The sequence below is a fragment of the Triticum dicoccoides genome, chromosome 6B, assembly GCF_002162155.2.
Source record: "Triticum dicoccoides isolate Atlit2015 ecotype Zavitan chromosome 6B, WEW_v2.0, whole genome shotgun sequence".
NCBI lineage: Eukaryota > Viridiplantae > Streptophyta > Magnoliopsida > Poales > Poaceae > Triticum > Triticum dicoccoides.
Window position 1 is genome coordinate 190,634,794 of NC_041391.1, and position 13,240 is coordinate 190,648,033.

Consider the following 13,240-nt stretch of genomic DNA (forward strand, 5'->3'; position numbering starts at 1 on the left):
GCCGACCGCAGCTGCGGCTGCCCTTCCCCGTCCCCCTGTGTGCCGCGCCCCCTCGCTGCGGCTCCCCTCACTGCCGACCCGCGCCCACCCAGGCCACCGGCCCCCTCTTCTCCGGCGCTCTGCCGTGGTCGCCGGCGCCCCAGTTGGGTTGCCCCTGCCGGTCGCGCCCGACGCCCGTGAACCCCCCCACACCCGCTATGGCTCCCTGTGCCAATGACAGGTGGGCCTAGCCCAAAACGTTTTAATAAAAAAGGAATTAAATAAATATTAAATAAATAAATAAATAATAATTAAAATAATTAATTAATTAATTAAGTTAATTAATCCTAATTAGATTAACCTAATCACTAATTAAACTAATTAATCTGTTTTAGTTAATCTTAGTCAATGACACAGGGACCCACACGTCAGGTTGACCAGGTCAATGGTCAATGTTGACTGCTGACATCACTCTGATGTCATGCTGACGTCATCATTTACTATTCTGGATAGTGTTGGATTTAAATAAATAATTAAATAAAATCAGAAAATAATTAAATCTTTAGAAAATCATATCTTTTAATCCGTAACTCGGATTAAAATATTTTCAACATGAAAGTTGCTCAGAACGACGAGACGAACTCGGATACGTAGCCCGTTCGTCCACCACACACCCCTAACATATCAAACCCGCAACTTTCCCCCTCCGGTTCATCTGTTAGAAAACACGAAACACCGGGAATACTTTCCCGGATGTTTTCCCCCCTTCACCGGCATCACCTACTACCGCGTTAGGGCACACCGAACACCGCGTATTGCCTTGTTATATTTTGTGATGCTTTGTTTGCTCTGTATTCATTATTTCTTCCCCCTCTTCTCTCCGGTAGACTACGAGACCGACGCTGCTGCTGACCAGTTCGACTACGGAGTTGACGACCCCTCTCTCTTTCCAGAGCAACCAGGCAAGCCCCCCCTTTGATCACCAGATATCGCCTACTCTTCTCTATACTGCTTGCATTAGAGTAGTGTAGCATGTTATTGCTTTCCGTTAATCCTATTCTGATGCATAGCCTGTCATTGCTGCTACAGTCATTGATACCTTACCCACAATCCTAAATGCTTAGTATAGGATGCTAGTGTTCCATCAGTGGCCCTACACTCTTATCCGTCTGCCATGCTATACTACTGGGCTGTGATCACTTCGGGAGGTGATCACGGGCATATACTATATACTTTACACTGTTACATTACCTGTGATACTGTTCGGAGTTGGGGGCTGAAGGGGCAGGTGGCTCCATCCCGGTAGAGGTGGGCCTGGGTTCCCAACGGCCCCCGACTGTTACTTGGTGGCGGAGCGACAGGGCAGGTTGAGACCGCCTAGGAGAGAGGTGGGCCTGGCCCTGTTCGGCGTTCGCGGATACTTAACACGCTTAACGAGATCTTGGTATTTGATCTGAGTTGGCTACGAGCCTATACGCACTAACCATCTACGCGGGAGTAGTTATGGGTATCCCGACGTCGTGGTATCAGCCGAAGCACTTCAGACGTCAGCGACGGAGCGGCGCGCGCCGGATTGGAACGTAAGCCTGCTCTTGTATTAAGGGGGCTAGTTCTGCTTCCGGCCGCCCTCGCAACGTGCAGGTGTGCTATGGGCGATGGGCCCAGACCCCTGTGCGCTTAGGTTTAGACCGGCGTGCTGGCCTCTCTGTTTTGCCTAGGTGGGGCTGCGATGTGTTGATCTTCCGAGGCCGGGCATGACCCAGGAAAGTGTGTCCGGCCAAATGGGATCAAGCGTGTTGGGTAAGTTGGTGCACCCCTGCAGGGAAGTTAATCTATTCGAATAGCCGTGATCTTCGGTAACAGGACGACTTGGAGTTGTACCTTGACCTTATGACAACTAGAACCGGATACTTAATAAAACACACCCTTCCAAGTTCCACAGACAACCCGGTGATCGCTTTTCCACAGGGCAACGAGGAGAGGATCGCCGGGTAGGATTATGCTACGCGATGCTCTTGGAGATGCTACTTGGAGATGCTACTTGGAGGACTTCAATCTACTCTCTCCTACATGCTGCAAGACGAAGGCTGCCAGAAGCGTAGTCTTCAACAGGATTAGCTATCCCCCTCTTATTCTGGCATTCTGCAGTTCAGTCCACTGATATGGCCTCCTTACACATATACCCATGCATATGTAGTGTAGTTCCTTGCTTGCGAGTACTTTGGGTGAGTACTCACGGTTGCTTTCTTCCCCCCTTTTCCCCCTTTCCTTTCTTTCTGGTTGTCGCAACCAGATGCTGGAGTCCAGGAGCCAGACGCCATCGTCGACGACGACCCCTACTACACCGGAGGTGCCTACTACTATGTGCTGCCCGCTGATGACGACCGGGAGTAGTTTAGGAGGATCCCAGGCAGGAGGCATGCGCCTCTTTCGATCTGTATCCCAGTTTGTGCTAGCCTTCTTAAGGCAAACTTGTTTAACTTATGTCTGTACTCAGATATTGTTGCTTCCGCTGACTCGTCTATGATCGAGCAATTGTATTCGAGCCCTCGAGGCCCCTGGCTTGTATTATGATGCTTGTATGACTTATTTATGTTTTAGAGTTGTGTTGTGATATCTTCCCGTGAGTCCCTGATCTTGATCGTACACGTTTGCATGCATGATTAGTGTACGATTGAATCGGGGGCGTCACACCTTAGGCGCTGCACACCTAGACATGCCAGTCCAGAGAGCACCAGGAGCGTTCCAGTAGCTTTTCCACCCCAAAATTTGCTAAGTCAGTGTGCAGCGCCCAAAGCCTAGGCGCTGCACCCTACTGTGCAGCTCCCAAGGCCAAGGCGCTGCACTGTGTAGTGTGGCGCCTTGCCCGTAGGCGCTGCACGCGGATTTAGCAAATTTTGGGGTGCAAAACCTACTGGAATGCTTCTGTTGCTCTCTGGACTGGCATGTCCAGGTGTGCAGCGCCCAAGGCCAAGGCGCTGCACTATGTAGTGTGGCGCCTCGCCCATAGGCGCTGCACACCTGGACATGTCAGTTCAGAGAGCAACAGAAGCATTCCAGTAGGTTTTGCACAGTGTGGCGCCTAGCCCTCGGGCGCCACACTACACAGTGCAGCGCCTTGGCCTTGGGCGCTGCACTAACTGATGTTTTCAAATACCTACTGGTTTTTTTGTTTTGTGATTCATAAAGATGCCACATAATCATATCCAAATTACATGTAGTAGTCCAAAACATAGAAATACTAGTCCAAATCACATACTCATACACACATAGCACATATACTTGTCCAAATCACGGTCCATGTAGTTTCTTCTTCTTCTTATTCTTCTCCCTCCTCCCACCACCAAGGGATCTCACCTTCCCCCTCCGTGTCCTCCACCCCCTTCATTGTTTCCATACCTATGAAAATGGTAATATAATAGTTAGTCACACAATACAAAATGACAACACAAGCATTGAGCCAAAAGAACAAGATCATAGTAAGTCACATACGACAATGGTCCATTGAGCCAAGAGAACATTCCTCCACTACGGCCACCGCCGAGGCGAAGATCACCACCACGGCCTCCACCAGCACCACGGCCTACACCACCACCGCGGCCTCTACCGCCACCACCACGGCCTCTACCACCACCACCACCACGGCCTCTACCAGCACCACGGCCAAGACCATCACCACGGCCAAGACCTTCACCACGACCAACACCATCACCACGACCTCTACCACCACCACGGCCAAGACCATCACCACGGCCAAGACCTTCACCATGGCCAAGACCATCACCACGGCCTCTACCACCACCACGGCCTCTTCTAAGACCAAGTTGACTCCCTCTTTGTTGCCTAGTTCCTCGTTGGCTTGTTTGATTTGAGTGGTTTGGAACTCCACCACTTGTTTGACTTGGTTGGCTACCCCTTGGTTCACTTGGTTGGCTATCATTTGCTTGGCTTGTGCTTGCACCATTTTTCTTTGATCTCTTTCTTGGTTTGGGACAAGTTCTTGTGTTGTGTCCCCCATTACTGCAGCCCCCACAACGGGATTGCTCACGAGGCTCTTGGAATTGGCCGATGTCGTATTCTCCACCGCCACCACAGCCCCATCCGTCCATGTCACCTCTAAGACGCTTTGTCTTACGTCTTCCCCGTCTAACGACCTTCAATTCCGGGTCCGGCCATAGTTGAACTCCATGATACTCCGGCCATTGTGATTGGTCCAAGTATGGCTGGAACCGTGGAGTCCATGTATTCTTTACCGTCATGATTGAGAACTCGGACTCCCTCACGGTAAGAGGGTGATTGACGTCCACATTCCTAACCCGGGATGCATTTAACAAGTGCGAGCATGGGAGATGAAGCAAAGACGACCTCATGCAGCTGCAATCACACCGTGTTAGGGAGACCTTGAAAGCCCGGCCTCCGTGTTGGCGGCCATCGTTTGTGGTTCCTCCGGGCTCTTTCACCTCATACTTCCACTCGTTGTCGTCATATAGTACAGCTTCTTCGGAGTCTGCCTTTCGTGATTGAAATTCCAACCATTCTTCAACCTTTGGTGGGAAATTGTACTTGTGCTTATCCTTGTTCTCACCAACAATCTGCTTATCAGTCTCCATTGAGTGCTTTAAAAAGTATTCATTCATCTTGTCAAATGTGTATTGAACTATTGCCGTCACGGGTAATGCACGTACACCCTTGAGCACCTTATTGAAGCATTCTGCCATATTGCTTGTCATTTGACCGTACCTCCGGCCATTTTCATCGAAAGCACGTGCCCACATATTCCTTTCGGCAATGTTCTTATTGAGAAACTCCTGACCGCCGGGGTCAAGTTTCTTGTGTCTGAGCAATGCATTGAACAATGTGGAAAACCGCTTGTTGGTGAAAGCGAGACAACAATCCTGAAGATCATCGGCCAACTCCTTGATACCACATGCCCTATAGAAGTTTGCACAAAAGTGCCTCATGCACCATCGATGATGCAACTTTGTATGTCCGGGAATGTTAACCACCACCGCATTTAGAATTCCAGCATGGCGATCCGATATGACACAAATTTCCCTTTCAGCCGGTAATACCCTTGTTCTCAGTTGACGCAAGAACCACTCCCAGTTATCATTGTTCTCCACCTCAACCAAAGCGAAAGACAAAGGCAACACCCGGTTATTGGCATCACTTGCTATTGCAACCAATAAAGTGCCCTTGTATTGTCCGGTCAAGAACGTGCCATCAATGGCGATGACAGGCCGACAATGCTCAAAAGCCCTCACGCATTGCTCAAAGGCCCAAAATGCACGGCCAAATACTCGGACGGTCCTCCCGTTATGAATCAAAGTTTGGTGCCCATGAGCCTCAACCACGTGAACCATGCCTAGGTTTGTGGCGGCCATAGCTAACAACAACCTAGGGAGTCGGTTGTATGCTTCCTCCCAATTGCCATACAACATCTTGAATGCGGCTTGCTTCGCCTTCCATGCCTTGCCGTACTTCACCTTGTAATGAAAGATGGCTTTCACAAGGTCAATGACACTCTTGATGCTCATTATTGGAAGTGTGGATATTTGGTTGGACAGCCTGTAAGCAATAAACTCGGACGTGAGTTGTCTGTGTTGTTGGTACACAAGCTTGCCATCCGCATTCTTGTGCCGGCACATGTGAGTTGGTAGACAACTCACTATGCGCCAAGTGGGACCTCCTTTCCATGGCCTTGCACGCACAATCCATGGACATGTTGGCACTTCACATTTGACCGTGTAACGCACATTAACATCCGAGTTGGCCATTTTATGTGGACGATAATGTGTAACCGAGTAGTTGTCGAGCCACATCTTCAATTCCAAGAAGGATTGAAACTCACAACCGGGATATATCCCGTTCTTGCCGTCTTCCAAATCACGGTGAGAACTTGGCCTAGCTCCAAGAGATATGCATTTGCCACCATCCACAACGGCTTCATCCGCGAGACTAAGATCCTTGAACAATGGTGTCTTGTGATCCCGCCCGAATACCTTCTTGAATGCTTCGGCCTCCTTCGGCGTGAACCCCTCCTCATCAACTTCTTCATCGGGACCATCGTCATCCGAGTCCGATGCATATGCAAGGGAAAAAGGGATGGATTGATCCATTGTCTCTTGCACATGATATTGGTCGAGATCACCCACATTGTTGTCATGGAGGTCAACTTCGTTGTCATCCTCCTCGTACTCATCATCCTCCTCTTCAAAACCTTCATTTTGGTTGTTTGGAGTCGGGCTCAATGTTGGCCAATCTTGTTGCGTGAATTGAGGTTCACTCATTTGATCTTGGTTCATGGGTGGGGGAGTGCTAGCAACCAACGGGGAGGGGTTCCGGTTCAAGTCTAAATTCAAAGTAGACTCAACCTTCTTGGAGGCAAATAACTCAAGAGCCTTGTCTAGAGATTCGGCAACCGTCTCCTTGTATGCAACCCAACGTTGCTCGGAGTTCACACGCATTGTCTTCCAACGGATGTGCATTCCAAAACCAACATTATGCCTTCCCTCGAACTCAACAATGTCACTTGGGTCCATCCAATTCAAATCTTTCCCCACTTGTTCCAAAAGCTCCGCATAGCTAGGACTACTCTCAAACACCATGTCAAGCTCATCCGGGTCCGTCTCAACATTGCCTTTCAAAAAGGCCTCTTTATCCACATGATGAACATAAACACATGTTCTCCCCATCCCTACAATGATCAAAAACACACATATATCAAGTAAATACTCAAGAAAAATATTTGCACACATATGCCCTAACATATATATGAATTAATAACCCTAACCCCCACATAACAACCATAACCATAGCATAACCCTAACACCAACATCAAACACACATAACCCTAACCCTAGCATACTATGAAAGCCTAACCAACCCAAGTTAGCAAAGAAACATAACATCATTCAACACAAATTTGCAAATCCAAGTCAAAACTAGGGTTTTCCCAAAGTAGCAAGATTTGAGAAAATGTGACAATTCCTATGGATGAAAACGAGGGAATCGGAGGAGATTACCTTAAGGGAGGGGTTGGCTTCGAAATCCACGGTCAAATACTCAGGATTTGCAAGATTTGAGAAGGATTTGAGAGGGGGGAGAGGGGAAGAGAGGAGGGCCGCAAGTCTAAGGGTTTGGGTGGGGTGGGGGTGTGTGGGGTGGGGTGGGAGGGGAGAGAGGGTGGGGCCAGCCCAAGTGGAACACAGACTGTGCAGCGCCCAAGAGCTAGGCGCTGCACATTACAGGTGTGGCGCCTAAGCCTTAGGCGCTGCAGTGCTGTCTGTGGGGCCGCAACTGTACCAGGGCTGCCACGCTGGCAGGATGTGCGACGCCTAAGGGATGGGCGCTGCATAGTAGGGTGCGGCGCCCAGCTGTCGGGCGCCACACCAAAGGGTCAACAGAGTGAAATTTTTTCGTGACCAGGTCAGTTTGTGATTTGATTTCGTCCTCAGGTCAAATATGTCATTTCTGCCTAGTACAATGGTGGCTCTTGGGCTGGCTAGGAGGCATGTTCCCTTTTGGAGATTCTGCCTTTGTTTGGCAAAATACTGAGAACTTCGCTCGAAGCTGTTCTGAAGAAGAAAAAAACTTTGCTCAAAGAGTGTTACTCCCGTCTGTAGAGTCTAGCCTTGTCTGGCTTTTGCAGTCAACTGATACGGCCATGGTACCTACTCCATGTGGCAACTGGGTAATCAGCTGGCAACGCTTCCTAAGGGCATGTACAATGGGGGCAGCACTTTGCTGCTGCCCCAGGCCATCCAGCTAGATAAAAAAAGTGAAGCATCTGTTCGGTTTAATTTCACCCAACGCCAACAGCTGAGACGCTCAGTAACAGGGCCCCCTCTATCGTCATCTTCGTCCTCCCCACCAGGCGCCCAACTCAATCTCTCACCTCCTTTTCTTCTCTCTCTCTTCTCTTTTTCTTTTTTCCCTCATGGAGTACCGGTCTCTTCTGCAGGCTACCCTGACACACTGCGAGGCTACTATCTTTGCTCCACGCTGGCATCCGAGCCTAGTTGGCTGCGGGGCATCAGCTTTGAAGCATACCGTTGGCCATGCCCTAAGAGAAGTTCCACCATGAGTGAAACGCATGTAGTAGGACACGGAAAAGCTGGCTGGCTGAGGATGGCGTTTTTCTCCCGGTGGGCCAGTTTCTCAAGTCCCTCGCACCCGATTCTCTCTCTCAAGTGCCTTGCAGCCGATAACATTTCAGGCAAAGAGAGGACGGGGCGTCGACCCATTGGCTGGGCAGCTGAGGTTGCTGCCAGCCCACCCGAGTTCAAGTCCACACGTGATGCTCGCGGAGTTTCTCCTATAAATAAATGCCAATGAGAATTAGCCTTTGGATTGGTCTCATTTTTTTAACATTTCAGGCAAAGTAGGTCGCCTCGCGCCAGGCAGGACACCTGGAAGGCTGGACGGGGGAGCTCGGCCACCGCAGCCAAAGCCCCAGGAGCGAAAGCCAAAACCGAAAGCAGAGGCGTGCCAGATCCGCCCAACTTGCCTCCCGCTCCCTCCCTTCAGAGTTCAGATCAGGTTCCTTGCTTCCTCCCGTCGCCTTCTTTCTTTCCCATTCCGTACCTCGCCCGTTTTCATACATCCCCCTCCCCCCTTCCCTCGTGCTCCTCTTACCCCTCCCCCAATTCAGAGCTCTCCGTCGATTCCGACGCAGCCGCCGCCGACTCATCCTCCTCCACCTCACCGGAAGGCCGCCTGGCCACGCGCCCGAGCCGAATCCCTCGCCCTGCCTCCCGGTACGTACATGTTCGTCTCCCGCCAGCGCTCCTCGCGAGGTTTGTGTGCGTGTGTGTGTGCGCGCGCGCGTGATTCCGCCTGCTTGCTTCTCCTTTGCCGCAGCTCGCGAGCGCCCCAATCCCTTGACGCCTCTTGCCTGCCATGCCACCTGATAGTGTGGGATTGGTTCGAATTGGCCGTTCGTGGGTGGTAGTTGGCGAGTGGGTGGATTGCCTGGTTATGGTATACCGTCTCGTTTCGCCTCGTTATAGCGCCGAGCCGGTAGGAGGTGCCGTCGGGCGTAGTACCTCGCCATTACGCGGGGTTCGAATTACCAGATCACGCGTCCGCAGTACCTGCTGTCGTTAGTTGTTACGTCACGATGTCAACCTGGGCATCTTCTCCCTGTTCCAAGTGAAAATGTACACTGTCTCCAGTACTATGTATTTGCTGTTATTTTAACGTTCTTTTCCAATCTGACGTCTAACTCCAAGTGGAAAATGTCAATTGGAATACGCAGTACCAGTCCTATTTGAGCGCAGTTCTGAATCTTTGTTCACTGTTTCAGTGATTCAGACGTGTTTCCTGGCTGCGTGGAAATGGAAGGCGTTGTTGTAAGGAGAGTGATCCCTTCGGACAACAGTTGCCTCTTCAATGCGGTCGGGTATGATTCTGCACCTGTGTATGTCGCAGTAGTAAGGAAACGATTTCGCAGATGATGCCATCGCTAACTGTGCTTCTCAACACCTCTCTTGGTGCAGTTATGTGATGGAGCATAACAAAAATAAGGCTTCTGAGCTCAGACAGGTAACTGATTCTGATATCTGTTTGGCAATTTGGCACAACCGCTGTGTTGTCCGAGCCAACTGAACATTATCGCATCAGTTGATCAAAATATGTCATTATATAAGTTCTAAAAGAATTTTATCTATATCAGTTCAATAAACATCCAGCAGCTCATATATATGACTCTTAGGATATTTTGGTATTGTCGTCAAAACGGCATGGGACCATCTCATCCAGAAAAGCTGTTCCAATCAATGCAGTTGCAAGTCATCACACTACTGGTTTTGACAGAAAATTGAGACCACAACACATTTAATGTACAGTAGAAAGAGAATAGCATGCTTATCGAGTACCCTAGATCGATTTTAGAATGATAAGCTTCTGTCCTCCAATGAGGAAGTAATCGTGCATCATTCACATACCAGCAGCTTCAAAACATCAAAGTCCTTCAAATACTTCCATGATATTTTGTCCTTCAAATCATGTGTGTCAGTAACCTAGATGTGTTCTGTCTGTACAATCTATCTGTAGAAAACAAAAGCCAACACGATTGAAGATGACATTAGTGTAGGTCAGATAAATGAAGCAATAAAACATTATCTTGTACACCATGATGTTCCTTTTAGCTAGAAACTGTTATTTACAAATTGTTGGACTGTACGTGTTATCTCATTTTTGCTTACCTTTCTAAACTTACAGTGCTGACTTTGCTACTTTTTATTCCCCGTTTGCTTGAAGGTCATAGCAGCAGCGGTTGCAAGTGATCCTGAAAAGTACAACGAAGCATTTCTTGGAAAACCAAATGAAGCGTATTGTGCTTGGATTATGGACCCTGAGAAGTGGGGAGGTGAGTTTCAGTGCTATGATTCATGTGCAGCAATATCGATGCTGAAACTACTTAGTTTGAAATGCTCCTGTACAATTTTGTTTGAAGACTGGCAGCGATGCAGTCATATCATGTCCCAGAATTTGCATTAGACATCCTCCTTGCCCCAAGAGAAAAACATAATATCGGGACCTTATCCTAAGAAAATTGCCATGACTCAAGAACTCAGTATTCCTCATTAGGCATCTCTACCATAAAACTATAAGCCTCCATTAGTAATATACTACCTCTGTAACTAAATATAAGATGTTTTTGCAGTTCAGTTATTTAGTTATGGAGGTAGTAGTAATTAGTTCATATGTTCTGTTGTTCTTGTGGTGCAAAGCAACCACTTGCAACATGACGCACTCCAGTTGGTCAGTGGAGGTGTATCTGTTCTACATCTGTTACAGGCATAAACACTAATTTTCATATAAGTTTTTGTTTGATGGCGGTTTTCATCAGATGTCAGTGTGTGCTGCTGCTTAGTTCACTAATTCACTTTTTTTCGTTGTAAAGGTGCCATAGAACTTTCAATTCTGTCAGAATATTATGGGCGTGAAATTGCTGCATATGACATCCAGACAACACGATGTGATCTGTATGGTCAGGTCGGTGGCTCTGTATGTTTACTTCTGTTTGTTCAGAATCTTTTGCTAGTTCTTAGCTTTACATCCACTGATACAGGGGAAGAACTACAATGAGAGGGCAATGCTCATTTATGATGGGTTGCATTACGATGCTTTAGCAGTAAGTTTTTGTGATAGCAACCCACTATTGAAAACGACACAATGCGGTATTAACTAATTTTATCTGTTTTTATCAACAAAAATTCAGATGTCTCCAGCTGAAGGGGCACCAGAAGAATTTGATCAGACCATCTACGTTGTTGACCAGAACCGTTCCATTGGTCCAGTAGAAGGCCTTGCTCTTAACTTAGCGAAGGAGGCACATAGGTATGTATTTGTCTATTATCACTTAAGTGTTCCGAACCATAATGCTTATTTCAGCATGTAACCTTTATATTTTTAACTCTTCAAACATTGATTGAGGCTAATGGTCAGTGGTCAGCAATTGAACTTAACATTCTAATGAGTAATGCATATGGAGGGTGTTGTAACACGATGTAAAATTTGCACTGATAATAATTAAAAATAAATGCTCGTGACCTGTTCTGTAACTAATGTGGTGCTAAATAGCTTTAGTTCCTAGTCCTTTTTTTAATCTGTCAGCATGATCACGAGTAGTCGTTTTAGCTTACCCTTCTGGTCTCGAGATTGTCAGAAAGCAGCTGTAATCTGTCAGCTGACTATAAACCAAGATAATATTTTGGTAGAAATGTTACTGACTTTGGTTGGGCATGCAATTTGTAGGAAGAGGAGCTACACAGACACCGCAAACTTTACATTGCGCTGCGGCGTGTGCCAAATTGGTGTCATTGGTCAAAAGGTGAGACTCTCAATGCCTTAACCGCACAATATTTCTACCAATCTGTGGGGAAACCTATTTTATAGGGATACTGAAAGCCCTTAAACGTTGCAGGAAGCTGTGGAACACGCGCAAGCCACCGGCCATGTCAATTTCCAAGAATACAAATGACCATAGAAGATATACTAGTTCTTCTTCTTCCGCTGTTGTTGTACACTCATTTGTTGCAATTGTTTTCTTCCTGATATGGTACTATTGCAAAATATTAATTTGTTACAGAGCAAATTTAATAAGCTCCAGTTTGGATATTGATTTTGATGTTCATATTGACTACTAACTTGAAGCATTGAAGATCCAGTGATCAATGTATCTAGTAATATGTTGTGATCTTGTTCTTTTTTCTTTTTTGTCCTTCAAGTGGCTCCACGTGATAATAGAAGGATTTTTCCTCTGAAATTCCTTTTGGCATGGACTATCTCATACATTTCTTGTGCGATACTGAAATGCTACTTCTCAAGTTTGCTGCTCTTCTGTTGCTGTGAGATGCCTTCGGGGGAACCCAGCGGGCACTTTTCCTAGGAGCGCGCCACTTGGTGCGCCCAGCCACCAAGATGTGTGGCATGCTGGATGCACCCTCGGGATTTTGTTTTTCTTTCTGCATGTGTTTATTTGTTTTATTTTTTGGGGGGTTTGGTTTTTGCCTGATTTTCCCTACATTTGTGAGAAAAACACTTCTTTTCGTGCTTTCTGGAAAAAAGAAAAGCACAACTATGCTTCCTCGAAAAAGAAAAAAACACAACCTATGGTTCCATGAGATGTATGACTGTGCTTTCCGAAAATGAAAAAATGCAGCCGCCTGTGCTTCTGCGAGAAGTATAACTGTGCTTTCTGAAAAGGAAAAGGCATAGCTGCGCTTTCAAGGAAAAAAAAGAAAGAGCACAGCTAGGTTTCATTTTATTCGGTTTGGTCTTTTTGGTTCAGTTTCTTTATTCCCATTTTTTTGGAAAAAAGTTTGTGGAAACCTACTAACATGCGATCTAGGTTTGAAAATCTTGGGGCGAGAAATTCAATGATGAAAATGGTTCGTGATTTGGACACACAATTCAACATTTTGAAACAATGAATCTATGAAATAAAGGGGAAAATACAAAGTTACGAGAGTGCGCAACTTGTCAGCACCAAAGAAGGTGGAGTGACCTTTGCAAGAGGTACCCCTTAATCAGTGATTTCGGGGATTCGGGCAGGGCAACTCGCTCGATCCCCTCGAATTTTGTGTTTATGTGTTTAAACGGCCCTTAAACGAGCTTTAGAGTTACCCATGGGCTGAGAATGTTGATTTAATCTGTTAGTAGATGGGCCGAGCTTTAGAGCTTCCTAATTCCATTTCCCCCCTCTTAGTAGATGGACTATTCAAAATTTGCTTAGATTTCTTGTTTTTATTGT

The 13,240-nt window shown here is 47.1% G+C and overlaps 1 protein-coding gene across 1 annotated transcript; it reads left to right on the top strand.

The window, feature by feature from the left end:
• Positions 1-8,512: 8,512 nt before the first annotated feature.
• Positions 8,513-12,184, top strand: LOC119324595 (OVARIAN TUMOR DOMAIN-containing deubiquitinating enzyme 2-like). Its single transcript, XM_037598371.1, has 9 exons — positions 8,513-8,738; positions 9,287-9,382; positions 9,480-9,525; positions 10,243-10,351; positions 10,889-10,980; positions 11,057-11,119; positions 11,207-11,325; positions 11,743-11,818; positions 11,912-12,184. The coding sequence occupies exons 2-9, from the start codon at positions 9,318-9,320 to the stop codon at positions 11,966-11,968; spliced, it is 627 nt and encodes a 208-aa protein (XP_037454268.1). The 5' UTR covers positions 8,513-8,738; positions 9,287-9,317; the 3' UTR covers positions 11,969-12,184.
• Positions 12,185-13,240: the final 1,056 nt, after the last annotated feature.

Bases quoted from the DNA above. Each gene is read 5' to 3' on its own strand.
- LOC119324595 (XM_037598371.1), top strand. From the start codon at position 9,318: ATGGAAGGCGTTGTTGTAAGGAGAGTGATCCCTTCGGACAACAGTTGC. The intron at 9,526-10,242 runs GTAACTGATTCT...GTTTGCTTGAAG, and splicing joins AGGCTTCTGAGCTCAGACAG to GTCATAGCAGCAGCGGTTGC. The intron at 10,352-10,888 runs GTGAGTTTCAGT...TTCGTTGTAAAG, and splicing joins GGACCCTGAGAAGTGGGGAG to GTGCCATAGAACTTTCAATT.